This window comes from Nesoenas mayeri, assembly GCF_963082525.1.
Source record: "Nesoenas mayeri genome assembly, chromosome: 5".
NCBI lineage: Eukaryota > Metazoa > Chordata > Aves > Columbiformes > Columbidae > Nesoenas > Nesoenas mayeri.
The window spans coordinates 53,437,164-53,459,746 of NC_137548.1; the positions used below are offsets into that span (position 1 = coordinate 53,437,164).

Consider the following 22,583-nt stretch of genomic DNA (forward strand, 5'->3'; position numbering starts at 1 on the left):
AAACCTTGGATGAGGCTTTGAAAGGCATTTGGAGTCCAGATTGATCAAGAGGTATCCAGACACATTTGCGGTTTCACCACTTCTGAGCTGCTGATAAATCCAACCCTGTATGACTATGGATACCTTAATCCCACCTCCTCCATCCATAGGCAGTCAATATCTGCAACATAGGGTTGTCCTCCACCCACATAATTGATGGAGCCAGGTGGACATGAGGTCAGCTGTCCCCTTTTCTCCACACAGGTCGTAAATCCACATGGAGATACCAGCCAGCCAAATGGAGCAAAACTGAGAGAGGACACGCATCTTCTCTGGCCCTGAGCAGATAAGGAATTGTCTCAGGATGTAACACAGTTATATGTGTTTTCTCTGTGTGGGAAAGCTGTGCCCAGGATGTGCAGGATTTTACAGATGTGTGCTTTGCCCTTCTCCAGTTGCTTTATGCAGAAACATGCATGAGCAGAAACACTGAATACACATCCGTATTTTGTTTGTGCTCTGTATAGCTGCTTTGGAAGGCTAACCAACAGAGAGATTTTTGTTACATTGTGTTGCTGGTGGTCTCCTGAATGCTTAAGACTTATAAATCAGGCAATTGTTTGATTCTGACACAGGAAAATGTTTTGGTAAATGCAGGAGGCTTGAGACAAGCTGAAAATGTCTGGGGCTCCCATTGTGTGCAGAATGTGATGTGTGCAGAGGAAATCTGCAGCATTCCTACAGCAACCCACAACAACAAGCTCCATACAGCCCAAATCAGTTACAATTCTCATATAAATTATAATGGCTTAAATGTGATTGAAATGATAAACAGCTTTTGCGTTCCAGACATTGCTGTGATTCCAGAAGGTGGCTGTATAATACCAGCTGAATGAAATATTGCATATAGCCTGCAATATTGCAGGCTAAGTATGGGGCTTTATTTGTGTGTATCTGTTTTTGTTACGTCTAACATATTCTTTGGCTATAAAACTTGGACTTCCAATGCACTCTGTGTATCTTGGAGCCCAGGGCTTCATCAATTATCCAGCAGCAAGTTGTCTGAAAGTCAGTCATGCCAACATGCCAGTAAGCTGAACACACAACCACAGAGGCGGCAAAAGTATCCGTCACTTCTGGGCTGTCACCATCACTTATTAGCATGTGTGGGTTTGTCTGGACCCTGCTCAGCAGCAGATGGTATAACCAATCCTTTAATCACAGTTTCCTTAATGGATGGCCATGTCATGCTTGCTTAAAACAAGTGTAGCTTGAGCATTAGGAAGAATGGCAAGTCTGGAGAAGATCATCCCTTGCCCAGGTGAGAGCTCACCCAGCAGATCTGGGATTTCACTAAGGGAAGAGTAATTTTTTGCTTGCCGATTCTTCAATGCCCTAGCATAGCAGACCGCTGGAGGCTGATGGCATTTTCTGTCTTTTGATGTCTTTGCTTGAAGGAAAAGGTCGGAGCTACTCTCTGAGCAGCCCAGCAGCCCTTCTTCACTGCAGCTCATTGAAACTTGAGGGGTTTCTGCTTGCCCAGGAGAGATTTTGGGGTAGAGGTGGGTATGGCCACAGCAGCACCTGGGAGATAACTCTGGAGGGGAGTCCTCTGGCTGAGCTGAAATGTATCCTAATCAAGGTGCCACTCAGTATGAACAGGCACAAGAGGCTTCTGCCCCGGTGAGGTCCTGCTGGAGCCAATGAGACTGGAGGGGTACAAAGAACTGAGCTTTTTCTTCCTATTAGGTCATATTATTCTTAGTGTAATTCTCCTGAATTCAGACCACAGAATTTTTCCAAAACTCTTTTTACAATTGACACAGTCTCTGCCCCATCTGCATATTTTGTTGTCAAATTCCAGCATTCAGAAATGTTCTCATTTGGTTTAATTTTTCCAGAATATTAGAGAGGAGAAACTGCCCTGTGGTTAAACGATGGGACTGGCTTCCAAAGGATGATGGAGACTGACTCCAAGCTCTTCCACAGACTTCCTGTGATTTCAGGCAAGTCATTAAACCCTTCTGTCTGTTAAGGTCCCATCTCCAAGACAAGGAGGATCTAATTATTTTCCCTTGTCTGATTCTCCACCTTTTTTTTGTGTTTGCAGGGCACCAAGCAGGGCCTCACTATTAGATGAAGCTTTGGGGCTTTACCATTAAAAAGTTAATAATAACCAGTTATATTTCAGCTAAAATTTGATTTGCAGTTTAATATGCTAAGTAACAAAGACTTTACCAAAAGAATGAACAATAGCCTTTTCCATTTCACAAAATGATTTGCCAGGCAAGATAAGTGCAGCAACATTTTTATAAAAACAAATTATAAATAATTGCTTTTTGCAATTTAATACACACATAGAAAGAGCCAAAAGAGTTCAGCAGCCACCGGGATTCTGATTTCATTGCCGATTTGGACTGTCTCTGTAGTTTTTATGAAAATCCCTGAAGACTGTGCTATTTTGTAAATGAAACTTTTTTTTTTTTTTTTTTTTTTTGCTGGCCATGTGGAGTCTTTTTCCATTCATTAGTGAGATGCTTTTTTCATGAACACAATTAGACAAAGGAATAAATCAGTCAACAAATATGTGACTTAATTTTGGCAATACCAGGCCATCTATGCTCTTATTTGCTTAAATGTGTAAATCTTTCACCAGACTACAAATTAAACCAGTTCCCTCAGTGTCGGGGTCAGGGGAAGAGAGGGATCGGGCCAGATCCTGCGCGTTTGACGGCTCCCGCTGACCATGGCTGCTGTCGAGCGGTTTCCCTCATTACAGCGATTCAGCATTGCCACTGTTGGGGAATCGCTTCGGCATATTTCTTCTCTTTCCTCTCTTGTATTATAGAGCTTAAGAAACATCACCGGGATGATGGCTCCCTGAGGGCTGTGTCTCCATAAAAGGTTTTTGTGTCTCTCCTTGCCCAAATATCTGCATGCCTCGCTGGTTTCGGTGTGGTGGCCTCATGATGCTGTCACAAGGTGGGGAAGGTGTGCTCATAACTATTCATCTCATATCTGATGTCCCTTTGGGTCAGGTCCTCCTGGCACCCCTCAGCACACAGCCCATAGAAATGCAGTTTCTCTTTGCAAGGAGAAAATAAACTTTGCTGGAACCCAAGAGGCAGCAATCCCCTACCATGGCATTCCCAGCCAGCTCTTGTGCTCGCCACAGGTATGGGTGCGTACCCCCAAAGGCAGGGATGTGTGTGTGATCTGTGCTGGAGCAGGAGTTGCTTCATCCCACTGTTTTTTCTGTGTAGCTGGAGAGACCAGCCAGCTTGCACTTCCATGGGATTTGAGACCTGAGAAATCCCCTTTCTCACTGGGCAGCACGTCTGCACTTCTGTCCTTCCTCAAGGCTCTTTTGAGGCTGTGAAGCTTGTTTTGACCTTCTGAAGACAGGTGAATCCCACTCAGAATACCTCATATTGCTATGTATCATATCAAGCTTCCTTTGTGAAAAAATGCAGGTTGAGAAAAGGATTTGGGTTTTACTTCCCCACAATTTATCCTTTTTCAACCAACATTTTCAACTGCTGGTATTGCTGTGGGTGGATTTCCCCTCCGAAGGCACATGCACTTTGAGCTGCCCTTGGTTCCCATTTCCAGTGATTTAACAAAAGATTTCTGCCCAAGTAACATAAACAGTAAGTCTTTATGCATTTTTTTTTTAAAAAAAGATGTTCTCAGGTTTCCCACTCTGTTTTTCTAGAGATCACCAGATAAATAGGCCTCAGGAAAGATGTACCAGGGAAGGCAACTATAAATACTTGAAAAATGTCGAGAATAAGTGTCAAGGCTTAATGCATAGCTAATGGCCTAATCTGCAGTTTCATCACAAGACATTTGTCTCCTTGCTTGCTTTCACTGAAGTCTCCCTGGAATATCTGTCCATTTAAAGTTTATTTATCCTACCCAAGAAAATTCATTTCCTATGCATAACCTATTCCTCTCCAGTTTTTAAATTAATCTTTATTTTTTTAAAGATGACTTGTCAGTGACCGAGTGCTACCCATGGTATAGTCCATAACTGAGCCAGAAGCAGCCCTTAAATAAAAATGCAATCCCAGCCTATGCCATCTGTCATTAATTGTGCATTGTCACTACAGATGGAGATGAAACACCCCCTAGCTGGATGGCTACAAATGCAGTGCTCAGCATGGCGTAGCTGGGAACAGAGTTAATCTCAATCATACTTTGGCTCCTGCAGACATTTTCAGACAGACTTCTCAGGGGAGGAGAAGGGTATACTTGGTGTTGGTCACACTGGCTGTGTGCACCATTGGTGCTCATGCTGCCACATTTAGCCCTTAGACTAATTCATGGGGCAAGACTTAAAAAATCAGGTGCTGAAAGTCAAGAAAGTCCAAGTTCCTGTGCAGAAGACCTTGTGGGAGGACACTGTGATAATTCAGGGCTGCCAATGTCTTGGCTGAGTTTGGAGAATACAGCTCATCCCTGCATCCTTGGGGCCAGGGCAACATGGACCTGGCTTTGCTCATGGCTTGTAAAGGTGGCTTAAGACTGCCACCCTCTTCCCTTAGCCCCATCAGTGCCAAAGAAAAGGGATGGGGAGATAAATAATCCTGCCCAATGAGACTAGTGCTAAAACAGGATCACTGAGTTTGGCCAGTGCATTTGCTTACTTGCTGTCTCATCTGGGGTGCTCATCAAGAGGTACCCACTTACGCATGACACTGGTGATCTTAGTTCGTTCCCAGAGGTTGCTATCACACCAGGCACCGAGTTTAGGTCACCAATTCTCAGAACTGTATCTTTTGCCCTAGAGACTGAAAATTAAAGTTTTTATAAACAAACAAACAAACAAAACAAACAACCACAAAACCCTCTATTTCCCTTGTCAATGCCGGTAAAAAGAATGTAAGTCTGAGTGAGAGCATGTGGCTGGTTAGCTGTCTGCATTGTATGCCCTGGGCAGGACGAGGCTCATATTTGGTGCATGTCATTGCTTCTGTCAGTTGCCTTGCTGGAATCTCTTTTCAGTTGCTGCTGAGACAAACTCACCAGTCAAAATATTGACGCTTTTCAAGTCCAAGTCAGCAAAGCTTCCCGTAAGCAGTGTTTTACATTGCATTTGCATGAGTTGCTTTTTTGGTTGTCTCAAAACCTCCATAAACAGAGTTGAGTCATTAATTTTACTCTTCTATTCAATGCTGGTAATTTGTACATTGTGCCTATCCAGTGCAAACCAGGGAGGGACAGGACATCCAAAGTGTAGGCAAATCCATTGTTTTGTGCTGAAATGAACCTAATGTTGAGCACTGATCTTTTGCTAAGTTAGGATACATGCTGGGTAATCTTCCTTCTTTGGTAACAAATACAACTTCTATGGTGTTGTGAGTTGGGTCTGTTTGAGTGCTTGTATCTCAATAGGAAAGTCATTCTTTAAAGGTGCTTTTTTTACTCATGCTCTGACTGAGTTTGCAAAAGGTTGTTTCTGTCCAGCATCCAGTGACACTGTACCTGCCCCTGGTGAAACATTAAACCTTTGGTCTTCCCCCTCCTTCACCAGGAGATAGAGCCTGGCAGCCTCCACCAAATCTTGGGGCTCTGTGGTGACATGTGCTAAATAAAAAGGTATGTCTGGGGATCTTACAGTTCCCTCTCCCTGGGCTTGGTTGGAAACGTGGAAGCCCTGACAGCCACTTGGGATCCAAGCCAGCAAATGTCTGTGTGTGTCCCTATAATTGTATTGCCTGTGTTGGCCTTCACAGTGAGTCAAGCCTCCACTTCTGAACAGAGGTGTTACTAAATTAGAGGGACTGGCTGACATGGTCAATGACAGAGCCTCAGGCTGAGGCATGAAATACGAGAGCTGGATCAACCAAAACCTCAAGGTTTTCAACAAGTTGAAAGGGGTGACAGTTTTCCCCAAGCCTGCGGCAGAATATCCACCTCCATCAATGCCAGCTGAGGACCAGCTGGACACGTAGCAACCCTTCCATGAAGACCATGGGTGATGGCGATGCTGTGTGAGCCAATGGTGCATGATCATCAGGAGTAGGGCAAACCATATCATGGGCCTTTTGACAAGGAACATGTCCAGGATGTCCAGGGAAGTTTTTATTCCTTCTTGCTTGGTGGTAATGAGGCTGACCCAGCGTTGGGCCCCCCAGTTCAAGAGAGTTGTGGACAAACTGGATTGGACCTAGTGGAGGGCTACCAAGAAGGTCAGGGGTCTAGAGTACTTAATCTTTGAAAGAGGTGGAAGGCATTCTGTTGGAGTGAATAAAGGAGTCTGCGCTCTGATTCAATGTGAATCACGCTAGAGCCATTTATTACAGAAACAAGCCTCCTTATATATGCAACTATTCTCTGATCACGCGTCCACGCTCCAAGCATGCATTCGCTAATTGGATATCATCTATGTTCACGAGCTGTCCACGCGCTGAGGTCTCACTGCTGATAGGTCCATTGATTTGCACCACGTTGGGGCCTTGTTATTGCGGAGTTGCTTCTCTCTCACAGCAGGTCCTGTTTACTGCTCTGAGTTGGCCTTGAAATTCCTGGCTGGTTCAGTAACAAGTCTCCATCTAACAGCAACCCCTCCACAGCATTAGACTTGTTCAGCCTGGCAAAATGGAGGCTGGGGTGATCTAACAGAAGCCTGCATCTACTTGAAGGGCAACTGCAGAGATGCTGCAGATTTTTCTTGGTAGTGGCAGCTGACACCATGAGGGACAACAGCCACAAGCCACAGCTTGAGAAATTCAGACTGGACATTAGGAAAAACTTATTTCTCAGCTATTTAAGGAGGGGGGAAAATATCTTTTCTTGAGAGATTTTCAAAGCTCATCTAGAAAAAGCCACAACCGAGCTGATGTGTTCAAGCAGGAGGGTGGATGAGATCTCCTGAGGTCCCATCCTACTCAAAGTCCTGTGATTCTACAAAATCAGGGCATTAACATCTTTTCTTTATTTTTATCTTTATTTTAAAGACAATGCTCAACCAGACTTCCAGGATTCAACAAGTAAGAAAACAAAGAAATAAACCCCCAAGCAAACAAGCAAGCAAGCAGGCAAACAAATAAAATCCTAAGTAAACAAGCAAGCAAACAAACTAGCAAAACCCTCAAAGGACAAATGAGTCTTGTTTATTTAATTCCCCAGTCTGTAATCAGTCTCATGATTTATATGGATTTAATACTACTTTTTTTTTTTTCTTCTTCTTTTTTAATGTTTTTTGCATTGACTGGTAATTTGTAGTCTTGAGTGGAGTCACATGTGAACATTTGCTAGCTTGGCCTCTATAAATTTGCAGCACCTGGTAAGTGAAGGAAAAGGGCTTAGCTAGAGGTGTGGATGAGAACAGTTCTAACTGTGTGTAAGGCCTATGCTTGATTCAGGATCTGTCTACATCTACTAGAAGCATGAGGACTTGGAAATAGCTGTTCTGTTATAAGCTTCACTTGCAACCTCCAAGAACAAAATCTAAGTGTCTTTCATGAAGAATTAAAACAGTCATTTTTTTCCAAGCCACTAGAGGCAATAAAAGTGAAAGAAATCAAACAGTTAAAAGAGTTTAAGAGTTTGTCACATGCTCTTGTTTGGGGCAATGTCCACTTTCGCTCATGCTGGGATTCTCAAGCCTGTCTTTGCTGTGATGATCCTTGAAGCAATGAGCCCACCTGAGACGAGGCTGAAGAATGAGATCCATGGCTTGATGCATAGTTACCTTTGATCCTGCCTGGCAAGTAAGCAAAGGGGAGGAGAAAAAACGGAAGAAAAGAAAAAGGAAATCCCTGACACACTGACTCAGCACTGTAAAGTTTGAACTGTTTGCACAGCTTCTGCACCTTGCCTGTGCTCTGTGTTCCCAGCTACAAAGCACATTTGTGTCGTCTTCCAGCCTGTCGTCCTGCAGTAAGTCACTCCATGAGCACTATGGATGCAAAAGCCATCTCTGGAGGTGAGGAAGAAGCCTCAGGAATGAGGAGCAAGACTCTGGGTGAGAGCGGCCGCTTGGGAGAGATCAACAGGAAACAAGCTATCCGTATTGCCTACCTGATTGCAACTCTAGAGCTGACCTTCCTCTTCATGCAGTTTGGAGTCATGCCTGTGAGTATGGGTTGTCCTGCTTCACAGCATGTCTTGCATTCAATGCCAATCTATGTCGCTTTCCAGCAAAGTCAAAAGAGAGTTTCTAGCAGGAGAGGGAAAAGTGTACTCCTGCCTAGCTGGCAAGCTATGACTGTGTTCCCAGGTGTTCCCAAGCAGTAAAAGCTGGTTTGTTATTTGTACTGCAGTAGCACCTAGAGCCCTTTCTTGGCCTGATGGCCTGGGGTGAAGATGTTGTAGTTTGTGTCATCTTGCTGGTGGTGGGAGAGTGATCCAACAAGCAGGCAGCAGAAATGAGGGATTTCAGATCAGATGTGGGTTTAATAAGGACATAATAAACCAGCTGTGCATGGGAATTGTTGCTTCTCACTTACTGGACTCTTGTCTGGTGTCACAGAACCATTTAGGTTGGAAACAACCTTTATGATCATAGAGTCTAATCATTAACTTGACGGTGCCAAGCTCACCACTAAACCATGTCTCTAAGTACCAGGTCTACATGTCTTTTTAATACCTCCAGGGATGGTGACTCAGCCACTCCCCCTGGCAGACTGTTCCAGTGCTTTATAACACTTTCAGTGAATAAATTTTTTCTAATATCCAATCTAAACTTCCTCTGGTGAAATTTGAGGTCATTTGTTTTCCTCCTATCACTTGTTACATGGGAAAAGAGACCAACACACACCTTATTACAACCTCCTTTCAGGTAGTTGTAGAGAGCAATAAGGTCTCCCCTCAGCCTCCTTTTCTCCATATTCAACAGCCCCAGTTCCCTTAGCTGCTGCTCACAAGACTTGTGCTCCAGACCCTCACCAGCTTTGTTGCCCTTCTCTGAACTCTCTCCAGCACCTCAATGTCTTTCTTGTAGTGAGGGGCCCAAAACTTAACACAGTATTTCAGCTGGGGTCTTGCCAGTGCCAAGTACAGGGGGATGATCACTGCCTTAGTCCTGCTGGTCACACTATTTTTGACACAAGCCAGGATGCTGTTGGTCTTCTTGGCCACCTGGGCACACTGCTGGCTGATGTTGAGCTGACTGTTGACCAACGCTCCCAGGTTATTTTTTGCCAGGCAGCTTTGCTGCTCTTGTGAGCTCATGGATCTGATACACATTCACCCCTGTCTCTGATAAGCCCCTGCCTTCTGGGAGTTGTCTCTACTGGTTTTCTGCCTCCAGAGGCAAACTGCTCCTTACCCTGGGGGCTAAATCAGTCCATGGTGCCCTCAGCCTGTAGGCTGAAAGTTTGTTTATGGGAGATTGGTGTATTTGATCACAAATTGATTACAGGCGATCTGGGGACCTGGGTGCAGATCATGTACTAGGGAAGCAGGCAAGATTAGGGCACCTCCACACCTCCTGAGAGCTGAATTTGGCTGAGAGTTTTAAACAACTCTTAGCAGACAGCACAAAACAAAAATGTGAATCAGAAATAGCTGTCCCTTGAGTATACAATTTTTAAATAAAAAAAACCTCAGAGGACTGTGGATCTTCAGGATGTGCAGTGGTGGTTTTTTACAAGCTCCAGTTGTGGCTATATAATCCAGATTATACATAAAGGCTGATATTGTGCTTGCATTGATTCCAGCTTGCTCAATTAAACAACAGCTCCAAGACCTTCCAAGTCACCTTCTGAGTGGTGCTCAGGCTCCCCCAGGTATCTCATTCCCCCTAGCAGTAGCAGGATATTGCATTGGACTGCAAAGGTAAAGGGCAATTCAGATTTGTCACCTTGTACAAAATTGATTTCTTCCATTTATCTTCCTTAGCAGATGGTGTGGGATGGAGGGGTTTGGTCTTTATTAAGCACCCAGTGTCTGACCCAATGAAGATTTCATCTCTAGGTATGGGGAATTGAAGGAAGTGCTTTTTTGAGCTGTAGTCTCCTCCACACAGACATTAAGCTCTTTATTCAAAAATATAACATACTTCATTTCCTATGGCCTGTTTTGTTTTGTTTTATTTCTTTTTTAGTACTTGGCAAAGAGCCTAGGTTTGGATTCAGTGGGGTTTGGCTACCTTCAGACAACCTTTGGTGTCTTCCAGCTTGTGGGAGGTCCGATTTTCGGAAGGTGAGAACAATTCTCATGACCCTTTTCATAGCTGAAAAAGGCCAGGCATTTTTATACTTTAGTAAAAATATCAAATAGTTCTGGTTTGTGGTTCTGTTGAAATGTTGAAGTTTTCATAAATGTGCAAAGGGAAAATAAATACTATACATGGAAATACCACAACATAGAAGCAGTCTTTATAGTAACTTAGCTATGTTTTAATGACACACATCTAAGTGTAACAATGTACTGGGAATGGGCTTGCACCATCAGGGTCTTTGGAGCCCAAGGTCCTAACAGCTTAATCCTGCAAATTTTTTACAGCCATGTGTAACCTTATAAATGTCTTGTGACTGGGAAACCAAAAAAAGAGCGTATTTATTGGTGTTAAGTAGAGCTGTCAAAGAAAATAATCGAGGGTCGTGTTATTTCTACAGCTGAATCTCACTGTATCTGTATGTGTTTAGTACAAAGCTAGACTTGCACGAATCTTTAAGAAATTATGCATCTATAAGCTCATCTATCAAAATAAGAAAAGAGTGGAAAAGACTCAGGCTTTCTGCCTCTTTACCTCATGGAACACACACTTTTGTTCCTAATGAAATGTAAACAGCCCTCACCCCCAAAAAAATGGCAGGGCTATGTAATCCAGTGATAAGAAACTAAAATGAAGCTGAGAAAGGCTAGCCTTTCTTCTTAGTCTTGGTACTGCTCAACAAAGAAATAAACACATATGGAGCTGGTGTGTGCCTCAGTTTCCCTGGATGGCATTTACCATTCTGTTTGATTTAGATTGTGAGCTTTACAAGATCCCCTGGTACATGAGGTATAGCTCTTCAAGGATCTGATCTCTAAAAGCACTTGGACTCTACCATAACACAGGTTTTAAAATTAGTAACAGTAACAATAAATTCTCCAGTGAGGCTTGGAAGTAAATGCATTCCTAAGAATGGAAATGGTGCAGAAGGCCCAAATTGAATGCTCTTTCTATTAATATACAAAACTAGAGTAATGTATCTGTTCTGGACCTGGTGCCATCTGAAATCTGGTTTTCTTCTATGCATGTAATTCACTAATGTCCAGAAGTGATGCCGAAGGGAAGGAAAATAGCAAACCAGAATCCATCTGGGCCTGGACTCCCATTGGTGTAGACTGTACTGAAGGTGCACATTGCCAGATTGAAGCCAAAATTTGCAATGTAGGTTTGAAATAAAAAGGATTTTTCTGGGTGTGAGGCTGCCTTGATCTCACCTTGAAGGGAGATAAAGAGAAAATGGGAAGGAGTGTGATAAGAGAGAGAAAAATGTGTAGCCTAGGTCAGTTTTCCTTGTTCTTCTTGCCTGATGTTGCTAAACAGCTGTGAGAATATGAAGCACTGAACTTACTCTTAAGGAACAAAACCAAAAAAGCCTTGGACTATCTAGTGAATCATGGTCTTTACGTTACAAACAGTTAATATAAACTTTCCTGATGTTCATGTAAACAGAAAAGCTTTGATCTATACTTCTTCCTCAACACTAACCCCTTTTATTACTTATGCTTAGGTTTGTAGACCAGTCTTTGCTTTTTTTTTTGGTTGTTTCTTTTAGTGTAAGCACAACTAATTGCTATGCCAGGTAACAGTCATCTGCTAACTGTAATATGCAACTTCAGTAAACAGAAGGAAAGAGAAATTAGAGTGAAAAACTTCATCTGAGGCCTAGTTTATGGTCATCTTAAACCAAATTACTTAGAACCCTTTTTGTGGTGCTGACTTTGTGTAACTTCAGTTTTTAAAGTATCTTGGAATTGAATAAAACCTCAATCAAAACCTCATGTGACTGTTTTGAATTTTTTACCTCAAATAGAAGCAAATTTGAGTCACTATTGTGAAGTGTTTATTGAACCTAAACAGAAAGCTATCTACTTATTTTCTTTTAAGTGGTGCTGAATGACAAACATTGCTTTTGACATCCTCTGGAAAAACATTGGAATAATTTCAATTGCCAGTGAACCTAGACTACAAAGTTAGCCAGCTTAATTCCCTAGTCTGAACCAACTCTGAGTCACAAAGTAAAGTTTGAGAGTGTTACGTACTCTGAAGTGATAATATTGAATGGGTTACTGAGCTGAGCTGCTGTAAATGCCTCTGCCTGGTCTTTAGCAGCTCTGAGATAAAACACTGAAATGCCAGTGAAGGAGACTGAAACAAGCATGTATTATTTTGTGCTTACGAGGGATCTGGAAATGGGCTGAGCAGTGGCAGCTGTTGGTGCATTCCCATGTAACACTGAAGTGTCTGTGCCTGTGTTCCTGGTTGGGCAGCTGGTGCTTCAGCACTGGTCCTTGCTCTCCTCCTCCAGGCAAAGCTTCCAGTTCTGGGGGCCTTGTTTCGACTTTTTTGTTGTTGTTGTTGTTTTTTTTTCCAAGGCAAAGTTTTGTATTTCTGGTAGTTAGCAATGGAAAGAGGCTGTCCGGTGCTCAGACCCAGGGAGCTGAGGTCCTCTGGATGTCTAGTCCTCTGGTGAGAACTGAGCAATTCTGAGAATCTGATCAGTGCTTCCCATGCTGGATAAAGGAGAGTGAGATGGCTGTGCAGCTCTGTCCATCTGGGTGCATCATGCTTGGAATGACATGCACAGTCCCACTTCTGACAACCTTGTACCATTTCTGTACCAGGTTTGCAGATCAATTTGGCACCCGAGCAGCCTTAGTTCTCTCCTGTGCATCTGGAAGTGCCTTCTTCTTGCTCGTGTCCATCTCCACCAGCATCCCCCTCCTTTTCCTCTCCAGGCTGCCATCAGTGTTCATGCATGGGCTACCAGGTAAGGTTGGTCAGGGCTGAGTGGCTTTCCAAATTGCTTTTATTGTCTGATTCCTCTCTTCTTACTCACGTTGCTGCAAGTCAACAGGTTCAACAGCATGAAGGAAGGCAGGAGGAACATTTGATGGTCATCAAGGATGAAAGATTGAGAACATGTAACTGCAGGTGTGTTGGTTATGGAAAGGAGCAGGAAAGCAGGACTAGTAGCCTGTAGTCCCAGGTCCATCCTCCTGTATGAAGCAAATTGCTTGTACTTTGCCATATGGACACAGATGACGATCACTTGCTGGCAACAGTGCTATCCCAATCTTCTCATCTGCCTTCTTGCAAACAGGTTATTTTGTAGGAGAGCTTTTCCCTTTCACTTGGCAAAATAGGCATATCGGTCAAAATGAAATGCAATTACAAAAATACCTTCCATTGCCCACCAAACTGTTCTGCTTTATTTGCCCTTTCCTAGATGTTTCTAGTAAAAACCATAAACAACCTTTAGCTACTAGAAGTCCATGTAACTCATGCAAGAGGAATCAAGTTGGCTGGGTCTTAAGCTGCTTCTTGCCACTTGTGGAGTGGGTTGTTTGAGTGGGTCTGTCTCCTGCAACTGACAAGCTGAACCAATTACATTCAGCAGTGTGCACGAGTGTTTGTCCTGGGGTTGCAAGGACTGTTTTGTGGCAGGCACTGTTTCTGTGGCCTAAAAATTTGTATACCCACTGCTCAGATCCTGTGGTGAGCTTTTTTCAAAGGATTTTTATTTTCACTGCAGGTGCTCAGAAGGTTATTACCGACCTGACTACACCTTCCCAACGTGCTGATGCTTTGGGGAAGCTGGGTCTTTGCTTTGGAATAGGCATCATCATTGGCTCTGCCCTGGGAGGTGTTCTTTCCACCAAATTTGGGTGAGTGGTCCACTTGTTCGGTGTTGGCCTTGTTGCAGCCCTTGAGGGAGCTGCTAAGGGGTATTTTGCCTCCTCTTTAGCTTTCGGTGATATCTTACTGCTGGTGGCAGTAGAGGATCATACCAGAACTCAACATTTTGCTTTCTGTACTGCTACAAAGAATGATTCTCACTGTTTTTAAGGAGACTTTGTTGAAAATCTCATCTTCTGTCTACTTGAATGGATTTAAAAACAAGCTGAAGTGAGAAATGGAGTCTGTCTCCTGGTTGTCTTCTTTTTGGAGCTGAGTGTGCTGAAAAGCAGTGGACACTGCATACCCTGCCTTTAAGAAACAGTGTTATACAACTGAGAAATGGAGATCGGGAGTAGTATGAAACTCGTGGGGAAACTGGTGTGCTTGGGGATGCTCGATATAGAACAAGACCTTGGGAAAGGAGAAAGTAAGTCTAGGATAGTGGAGGAAAAGAATGAGGAGGTCTAGCCCTGTCACAGCAAGATGAAGCATGTGCCTGCCACTTCTCACTTTGCTTTCCATAGCCTAGCATGCTGTAGCAGGTTGCCACCTTCTCTTACGTGCTGCAACAGGAAATGAATGCCTGATTTTACTGAATTTACCTGTCTCTGTTCATTATTAGTAAAGAAAGCTCAAAGAGCATGGTGTGTCAGAGAATTTTGCAGGCCAGTAAGTGCACATGGCTGTCATCTTCCTGGAAGATTCCCCAGCACTTCTCTGGTGGGGGAGAAAAAATCCCTTGTGAAATTTTGAACGTTTATTTTGCTCTACTTCTTTTATTATGGACACTTGCTTCTGCAGTTCAGGTTAGCATGGAAATAATTATTTTCAACTTTTGTGAGTGTTGTAGCTGCTCTACAGTGTAGGATACAGGTTAAAGATCATTAGGGGAAGCTCTGGTTTTCAGGAATTGGGCTTGTCTGGGAAGGTGTCAGCATCCACTGGGTGTCACCATTGGTTGGCCAGTGCTGCCTGCAGCTGCCTCTCACCGTCAGAGCCACCCAGGGCCACCTTACCAGCCTGTGCCCCACCTCCCTTCATTCGTAGGGCAACACTATCTCATTAAAACTCTGTTTTCATGAACTACAGACGTCTAAGTCAAATGTTATTGATTTTTTTTTCATTATCCTTTTCCTAGTGACATAAGCACTGTGGACTACATATGGTGCTATGTCCCAGGGCATTTTGCATAGGACACACTCAGTTGCGTTGTTGGGCAGCATACACTGCATTCTGAATCCTGTTGTGCATTCAGGTGTTGCAGTGATGCTACTTTGTGTCTCAAGTCTCTGCAAGGGTTAATTAAGTAGAAGACTTTAACCTTGCTGTCTTAGGGAGTACTCCCTGAAAACTCTGCTACTGTACCTTGGCAGCAGTGTTGGGCCAAATTAATTGCTGCAGACAGTCTAGGCAATTTTCTTCCTCTCACTTGAATCCTCAAAAGGTTTTCTTTAATTCTCTTCTGATTGGTGCCTCTTCTGTGTTGGCTTATTTGATCTGAGGCTGGCTGGAAGGATTGGTTTTGTAGTTGTTATATGGTTACATAAAATGACGATTTGGGATGTACATAAGATTAACTAATGCAGGATTTCAAAGTATTTATACATGTTGCTACTTGAATGATTTTTTAAATTAGTGTTATTTTTCATCAAATATGGCGACTGTATCCCTTTTGTGTGTTAATTGTCTAAAAGTAAATGTTATCTAGTTTCTCAGCTTAATCTTTGGTTATATGTCCATATTTGAATACCAACATACAAGCAGCATTGTTATCTAGCAAAAATGTTTAAGGTTTCACTTTCCAGTGTGTGCATCGGTTGCTAGTTAGTAGACAGATCAGCAACGGAAGGCAACCCCCTGTTTCAGTTAATTAGTTAGAGACACTCGAATGCAGTCTGGCTTTTGGATGTTGGTGCTTGGTGCTGTCAGACAACAGGATGCTTCCAGACTCCCCAGCTTCTGGTTCTTACATTTTGTGCCTGCAACATTGCACTGAGGAGAAAAGTGAATGCTGTCCATAATTATGGGAAAGGGACCTGCATCTGAAAAATTTTTGCCTTTCCTACATCAGGGGTTGTTTCCCATGCATCCGGTGGAGGGCAGCTTCGACTCGCAGTTTGTGCCTGGCTGCTGATGCATCCCATCACAGAGGTTGTGAGGATGCTCTTCCCTCCCATAGTCGGCCTGGGGAAAGCAGCCTGTCTGCTGGCAGCATTTGGGTTTTCACGAGAATCTGTGCATCCCACCGGCAGGGTGATAGGAATTCCCATTAACAAGGGACAAACAAACCCCAGCGTGCTGGCAGGACCATTCTGACCACCCTGACATGCATATGGTTGATTTGGTTTTATAAACAGCAATTCCAGGCTCAAGGACTGCACAAGGACTGCTCTGGGTGATTGGTAGCCACCTGTGCTGCAGCCATATCCCACCTTTGCTCTGACACTGTGCTCAGCTCCTCTGCCAGATTTCTGCAAAGACTGGGGGAGCAATCCACCCATTTTCAGTGTTTTGGCTGAGACTGATGGTGAGTGGTAATTCAGCCCTGCGAGCAAAGACAACTCTGAGCCATGCAACAGCCTGTGTAGCATCCCTAGTACCTCTGGCTGTGCCTGTGGCACTGACCTGGAGGGAAAGAAGTGGGTGTTGCACTATGGACATACCGGAGGCTCTCTGGCCCTGTTGCTGTATCCCACAGACCGGCAGTTGATCATCCCTCCCTGTTTCCCACATTTGTACAGAAAGGCTCCAGCTGTACTTGAAGCTATGTGATCGCTTCCTTTTTTTTTTTTCACAGAAAAATGGCCCAGTCTTCTTCCTTTGAAAATAAGCATTTCTGCCATGTCATGGAAGAGCAAAGCTGCAGATTTCTGTCCACTCTGCATTCTTTACTCTCCCTGACCACAAAGCTGGCCAGCGTTCCCCATCTGTTGTTGACAGCATTATTCATATGTTAGTAGTGGTTTGTATACAAGAGAGGGAGTAGAAATCAGTCTCAGTTCCTCAGCTGATGTCATTTTGGTATTATTCCACTGTATTGCATTTGCCATTGATGTACTTGACCTAAAGAGCTGGTCTGTGTGTTTTCCATTGTTGGAATAATATTTGTCAACTCTTATTCATTAAGGGAACCCCAGGGAAATTGAATGGCTTGTTCTGATTCGCATAGGATTTTTTTGGCTGCTGGATCCTGACCTCTACTCCTAAGCTGTAGCCACCAGTTCCAGCTCTTCCTCTTCCTGTTTCTGAAGTACTACACTTTCCCCCCATGTTTTTGAAAACTTTGAATGAAGCTGTAGAAAAGGAATTGTGACTTCTAGTCAGATCTGGTTATGTTTTATCTGTGGCTTTGCCTTTTGCAAATCAAAGAGCTTTTCAACTGGCTCCACCCTACCAAATTCAGTTGCTGGATATCTTGCTCTGTCCACTCACCTCTGTATAAGCATTGTGTACAGCTGTGACAAGCATGCTTTCTATGGGCAGGGTGATGGTCAGGCCATCCAATGAGGATCAGGTATAAGCCAATGTCTTAACACAAGCAGTTGTAATCTTAACCCTTTGGGAAGTGTTTTCATGTTTGTATGCTTCTTTCTTTGTTTGTTTTTTAATTGGTGGTTTCTGGTCATTGATCAGTTGGGTCGGGACTGTGGATATAAAATACCTAGCTTGAAAATAACTCCTGTAGTTCAGTTGAGTTCTCCAGGTTCTCAGTGAGTCTGCAAACTCCATCAGAGCTCATCCACAAAATGTGACTAAGAGAAGGAGCTCTGTTTGCTCTCTGCACATGTTTCCCCCTCCCTGTACACTTACTGGTAGGGGACCACAGGCTGCAGGTGAGTGTGTACCCCTGGAGAGAAGTTCTATGGTATTTGTTGTAGGTTTTTGTGGCAGCTCTGTGAGTGAAGGGTGAAAGAAGAAGGCTGGATTAGTCTTCAAAAGTAGAAAGATGAGCCTAGGTAGCTAATTACAGAGATTTCATCCTTTCTTCTAGGAGTATGATTAATTGCACTTGGCTTCTTTCTTCTTTCTTTCTAACAAGGACATACAGAAGTTTTGCTGCATGACCCAAGATATGTTTGCTTTCTATGGACAAGGAGAGGTTTCTTCATTTTAATGACTCAGCTGTAGGCTTAAATCTCTTGGAGCAATTATTCTTTTGAACTTGGGATTTTCCTGTTAAAACTCCTATAGTCTCTCATTTAATATTATTACAGCAGGCTTTGGGGATGCTTGATTTGTTGTTTTTTTTTTTTTCTCTGGCCATGCTATTATCCTTCTTCCTCAAGGGGAAAAGGAACTTGTTTGCCTGGAGCAGGGAATTGCATTTCTTTTCAATAAACCATTTGAGCAATGTCCTCTGGCATAGAATTTCTTATCGCTTTGCAGCAGAGTGGAAAAACTGTGGGCGTTGAAAGGGCTGAAGGCTGGGATCTGGGAAGGCGGGAGGGAGGGTTGTGCTTCATTTGGGGACAAAGCGGGGCATTCTGCTGTCAGGAGCTGTTCCCGCTCCCTTCCAGTAGAAACCGTGATATTTCTCTGCCTTGGGATGAAGTTGATCAGCCAAGTGGCATGGATTTTTGACACTGTTACAGGCATTCTTTGTCCTTTGTATCAAGGGACTTTGGGGAGAGGGAGGTGGTGTCTGCTTACCCGTGAGTCATCCACAAGCTGCAATGTGGTCTGTCACCATTGGTCAAGCTCTGTGGTGCTATGGGAGAGACGAGGAGGAGATAGTCAACAGTCTTTTTTTCCAGGAGCTAATGGATTAGGGAAGGTGCAGAGGGCCTCAGTTATGGCCTCCTGTGAAAAATAAACCAAAACAGGATCCAGAGATTCTTTTTTGCATTTACTCTGCATGACAACAATCTTAGTTTTGGAAGACATGGTCCCAAAGCCTATGTCTGTAAGGTCTATGTTAACTGGGTCTGGATAGAGGATCGTGTACCTCTTTAACCTATTCTTGAACTTGAGAAATGCCTCAGTGCACTTTGGGTGGAGTTGACCTAATCCGAGACAGCTACACCTGAATATGCTGTTCAGACTCTGTGTGGCTGATGGAGAGACACTAGCACTTCTATAGCACCATTTACGTCCTCATGAAGCAGGCCTGAAACAGCTCAGGAAACAGTCTGCCTTGCAAGCTTTCTGCTTGCTTAACATCAAAGTCCCAAAGCACCAGCTCTGGCTATCAACACACTGTACCTGTGGTCACAGTCCTGGAATTTGATGCTGGATCATGAACATACCAGGCGTCATGAGGATGCAGGTTGTGAGCAGTTTCTCTTGTCTGTGCTGCCTTTGTGGAACAGACAGATCTGCACTAAGCTGGTCCCCAGTCCTTCCTTCCCATAAACATTTAACTGATACCACCTACCACTCCTAGGCCACCAATTTTTGGTTTGGGTCCACTGGCATTCTACTGTTTATGCATTGGAAGACGACACTCACAGTGCAAATGTGCCCTTGTTCCCCCTTTGCGCACCTTCAGTAAACCTGGCTATTCCATCCTCTCCTTCCAAGCCTTGGTCTGAACTTCAGCAGACTGAGGAATGATAATGGGGCCAAGAGCTCCTCTGGTCCTTGACCCATAGGTGGGGCCCTTTCCCAAGGGAGGAAGAGTGGGGTTCAGGGCAGGACCCAGCAGCTCATGGGAGGGAGAGCTGCCCTCAAGTGTATGGATTATGGCTGGGGAGGGCTGGGGTTGGGTTGAGCTAATGGGGTGTTGGTTGGAAGGCCCTTCCTCAGCCTTGTCAGGACCTCCCCATTTTCCTTCAAAGCCCTCATTCCTGCTTAGCTTTCTGCAGGGATTTGGTGGGAGGGCTGTGAGTGTGGCTGTGCTGGCTCTCAGGGGATGCCCACCTGCCCCTTCTTCCCCCAGCACCCTCCTTCCTCCCTGCCATCTCTGCCCTTTTGAGTTGGCTGCTTCCTCTTCCCAGGGAAACCATGATCAAAAGGAAATTTAAAAAAAAAAAGAAAAAAAGAAAAAGGAGAAAGTATCCAGAACTTGCTTGTGTGGCTGGTTTGTGCTGCTTGGATGGAGAGCTGAGGTTTGGGGGCTGCAGACTGTTGCCTTGCACCAGAGCCACAGGAAGAGGGACCCCTGGTCTGGTGCCCTCCATGAGTTGATAGTGGTTACCCCAGCAGACAAACAGACAGTTAGGAATTAAAGGAGGAAAAAAATATGTATGAGGGAGTTAAGGAAGTTTCCCCTCTGCCTCCTCCAGCTTTCATCAGGGCTATGCGCCTGGGGGAGGCTGCCCTGCCTCACCGCTCCATGCCTGGAGCCAGAAAGTGAGGGGGCGGCGGGTGAACGAAACCCTGTTTTGTGTGCGTGGTGGCTAGATTGCAATCAAAAGCGTGTGTGTTTGCGAAGTTACCTCTTCTAAACAATTCTCAGCCAATGCTTTGAAAGCACTGGGTTTCTGTGCGGCGCAGTGCCCTGCCTGGTTGGTTGTTAGCTGTGTTCCTGCAAGATTGCATCAAAGTGTTGGCTCATTTCTCTTGTTAAGCCTGGCTTAACAGCCCCAAATAATAAGTGTAAAAAATGAAAGAAAAATACAGCCCCCCAAAACTGGAATCTTATGGAAAGGCACAAGGTATTTTGGGTTGCCTTAATTAGCAGAGGCAGCATCGGAAGGCTGAACATGACCCTTGCCATGCAGGTTGCACAATAAGGCAGTGTCTGCTCATGACTCACTGGAGCTTCATCTGCTCTTCCCACTCCTGGAATATTTCATGACTGGGCAACAAATCCAACAGTATCACTGGGAATCAAAATCTGGGGAAATACTGTTTTCTTTGTTATCAGAAAATAGAAAACACAGAGTAGGCTGTGGTTAAATCCCTGTATTGGGATTTGGGACTTGGCTCTGCCATGTTTTTCCTGTGATGCAAGTCATCCCATCCCCCTGTACTGGTGTTCCTCATGCATAATATGGGGCAATAAGATGGTTTTTCCTTCCCTCTCCCAATACATTTACAACATTGCCGTTTAGATTATGTAGCCTTTGGGATGCAGATTGTCTATCACAAGGTGTGCTCATGCAAATATCTACTACCTTGGGGGAAAACATCCAGTTTTTCCTGGATGTATCCTCTTCTTCATCCCCTGGTGTTCTGGGCAGGCAGAGCCATTGTGAGCACAGCTATCATCCCTTTTTTTTTTTTTTTCTTTTTTTAATTTATTAAAAAAAAATATATATATATATTAAAAGCAAGTGCCAGCCTTTTGCTGTTTCAGAAGAGCAGCAGAAAAAGAGAAGCTCAGCCAGCCATAGAACTCAGTGGTGGTGGGGCCACTAGAGGATAGGGACTGAAGTGCTGAGCTGAGCCCAGCAAGAGCTAGTGGAGAGCAACATGGGGTGGCATAGCCTTCCCCTAGTTGTGCACACACACAGTGATATCAACATCTCTCTCTTTTACATCTCCTAATCCTTTAGAATCAAATGCTTATGCTTATATTTCATTCTGATCTGCTTCAGTGAATGAACCCAGCCTTATGGTGAGCTGAGGGCAGGAAGGATGTGGTGCTTGAGTGGGAAGGACTGTCAGACAAGGGAGGAAGGTGAGGTTGGGATGAATGGAAATGTGCTGATTTGGCATGTGAAAGATGGACTGGAAAGAATTAGGACTTGGGAAACTGGGGGGTGAAGCTCTGCAGGAGAAAGGCTTAGTGCTTTTAGATATATTGGGGCACCTGCCGCAGCAAGATTGGGGCAGCAAGGGACTTGGGCTGGAAGGAAGTAGCATTTCCAATGGACATTCATTTATGGTGGAGAAAAAAGGAACAGCATATCCTCTGCTGCTGCTCTCCCCTGTTTTCCTTCTGCCTGAAATATGGCTGCTGTAGAGGATGGGTGGAAAAGCAGCTCTTTTGGAGGAGTTTGGTTTGGGGTATTAAACCCTTTCTGGTGCTCCTCTTGGCTGTTGCTGCTGGATGGATGGGATGAGCAGGAGGCTGCTGGGTGGATGGGGAGATCCAACACCCCATTGTTTTAGGGTGCTGGTTCACCACAGCCCTGGGTGAAGGCTAGGTGGCTCAGATGGGATGCTCAGAAGGAAAAAAAAAAAAAGGGGTGTGACCTTCCCATGAACTATACCAGCTTCTGTGGCCCCACCCAGGGCTTTCGTTTCATTGCAGTCTCTTTATGAAACTCTGCTCATAGCCACTCTGCCAGCCTGTGAGAGCCAAAGGTATGTGAAGCATCCAGGCAGTGAACACAGCCAGGGGGCAAAGGAGTTTCTGAATGGCCATCTCCAGGCTAACCCCAGTGCCTGCTGAGGCTTGTCTCTTTAACCTGACAAATCATGGGTTATTGCAACCCAGGGAGAAGGTATTTCCAGCATCAGAAACGTTGTCTGCAGTGTTCAAATTGCAAGCTCCCTGCGCTGTGCCAAGTGGTGCAGCAAATGTCCTTAAACACCACTGACAAGCACTCTCCAAGAGGAGAGTAGTGCTAGTGGTGTGATCCAAGAGGGCAGACACCATGGTGAGGGTCTGTCAGTACACGGGACATAGCACCTGTGCATTGAGCCAGCAAGTGGGTCTGTGCCATACCACATGTAGAAGCACTCTGTGTTTGCCCAGCCAGCATTTGCAGGAGGCAGGGCAACATGCCCTATGGGGTTGTGTCCCATTTAGGGGAACATGGAGCAGCAGCTTTGGAGGAGTAGCATGGCTTGTAATTAACTATTGCTTGGGAAGTGGCTTCAATAGCTTGGAAAAGACAGAGACTCTATATGTTCATTAGAATAATTT

The 22,583-nt window shown here is 44.5% G+C and overlaps 1 protein-coding gene across 1 annotated transcript in view; it reads left to right on the forward strand.

Annotated features, from left to right (window-relative positions):
• Positions 1 to 7,878: 7,878 nt before the first annotated feature.
• The window catches only part of SLC67A1 (solute carrier family 67 member 1), a gene marked incomplete at both ends in the record, with an annotated part of 61,298 nt that continues 46,593 nt past the window's right edge, over positions 7,879 to 22,583 (forward strand). The window contains 4 exons of the mRNA XM_080345523.1: positions 7,879 to 8,061; positions 10,034 to 10,131; positions 12,769 to 12,914; positions 13,680 to 13,812. Coding sequence (XP_080201649.1) covers positions 7,879 to 8,061; positions 10,034 to 10,131; positions 12,769 to 12,914; positions 13,680 to 13,812 — 560 coding nt within the window. The remainder of the gene's footprint in view (positions 8,062 to 10,033; positions 10,132 to 12,768; positions 12,915 to 13,679; positions 13,813 to 22,583) is intronic.